General features: G+C 58.1%; 1 protein-coding gene across 1 annotated transcript in view; it reads right to left on the bottom strand.

Annotated features, from left to right (window-relative positions):
- The window catches only part of NOL4L (nucleolar protein 4-like), a 5762-nt gene that overhangs the window by 4343 nt on the left and 839 nt on the right, over positions 1-580 (bottom strand). Inside the window, exons 3-4 of the mRNA XM_009084381.1 lie at positions 164-349; positions 1-84 (exon numbers count right to left, since the gene is read on the bottom strand). The exon at positions 1-84 is cut by the window's left edge and continues 93 nt beyond it. Of these exons, the coding sequence (XP_009082629.1) occupies positions 1-84; positions 164-349 (270 nt within the window). The remainder of the gene's footprint in view (positions 85-163; positions 350-580) is intronic.

Raw genomic sequence — 580 nt, 5'->3', positions numbered from 1 at the left:
GATGGCCTGGATCTTCTCCTTGGGCTGCTTGGAAATGGGAACCATCCGGTCCAGGTTCTCGTCCACAAAAAGGCGCACGAACATCTGCAAAGGAGAAGACAGGCGGTGGGAACCCTGAGACAGGAAGCAGGGGGGCTCACCCTCCCCATGGAGCCCTCCTTACATTGAAGGCCTTTAGCCTCTCTGGGTCCATCCCCTCCGAGTCATTAATCTTATCATTGTCTTCATGGTCATCATGGTCATCGTCATCTTCATCAGCCGTGGGGGCCCTGCCAACGGTCAGGTCCTCAGGGCAGCCGCTCACCTCTGTCTTGATGGAGTCATAGCTGCCGGAGCTGTATGGAGGGGACTGAAAGGAGACAGGAGTTACCACCAGCAGCCCTCACCTGACACACCTGCCCTTTCTCCTTGTCTCACTGTGTCTGTCCTCTCTCCTGAAAGGCCCCAGCAACCTAGGGAGATGAACCCATGGCTGGGCTCCACCTCCGGCCTGCTTGATGCAGAGGGGACATGGTGGCCTCAGGAAGCCTGTGATGGCCTGATGGCCCAATGGCAGGTCTGGCTGGTGGGGCTACGGTTC

The sequence above is a fragment of the Acanthisitta chloris genome, unplaced genomic scaffold, assembly GCF_000695815.1.
Source record: "Acanthisitta chloris isolate BGI_N310 unplaced genomic scaffold, ASM69581v1 scaffold12251, whole genome shotgun sequence".
Lineage (NCBI taxonomy): Eukaryota > Metazoa > Chordata > Aves > Passeriformes > Acanthisittidae > Acanthisitta > Acanthisitta chloris.
This window is presented reverse-complemented; position numbering and strand designations above follow the sequence as displayed.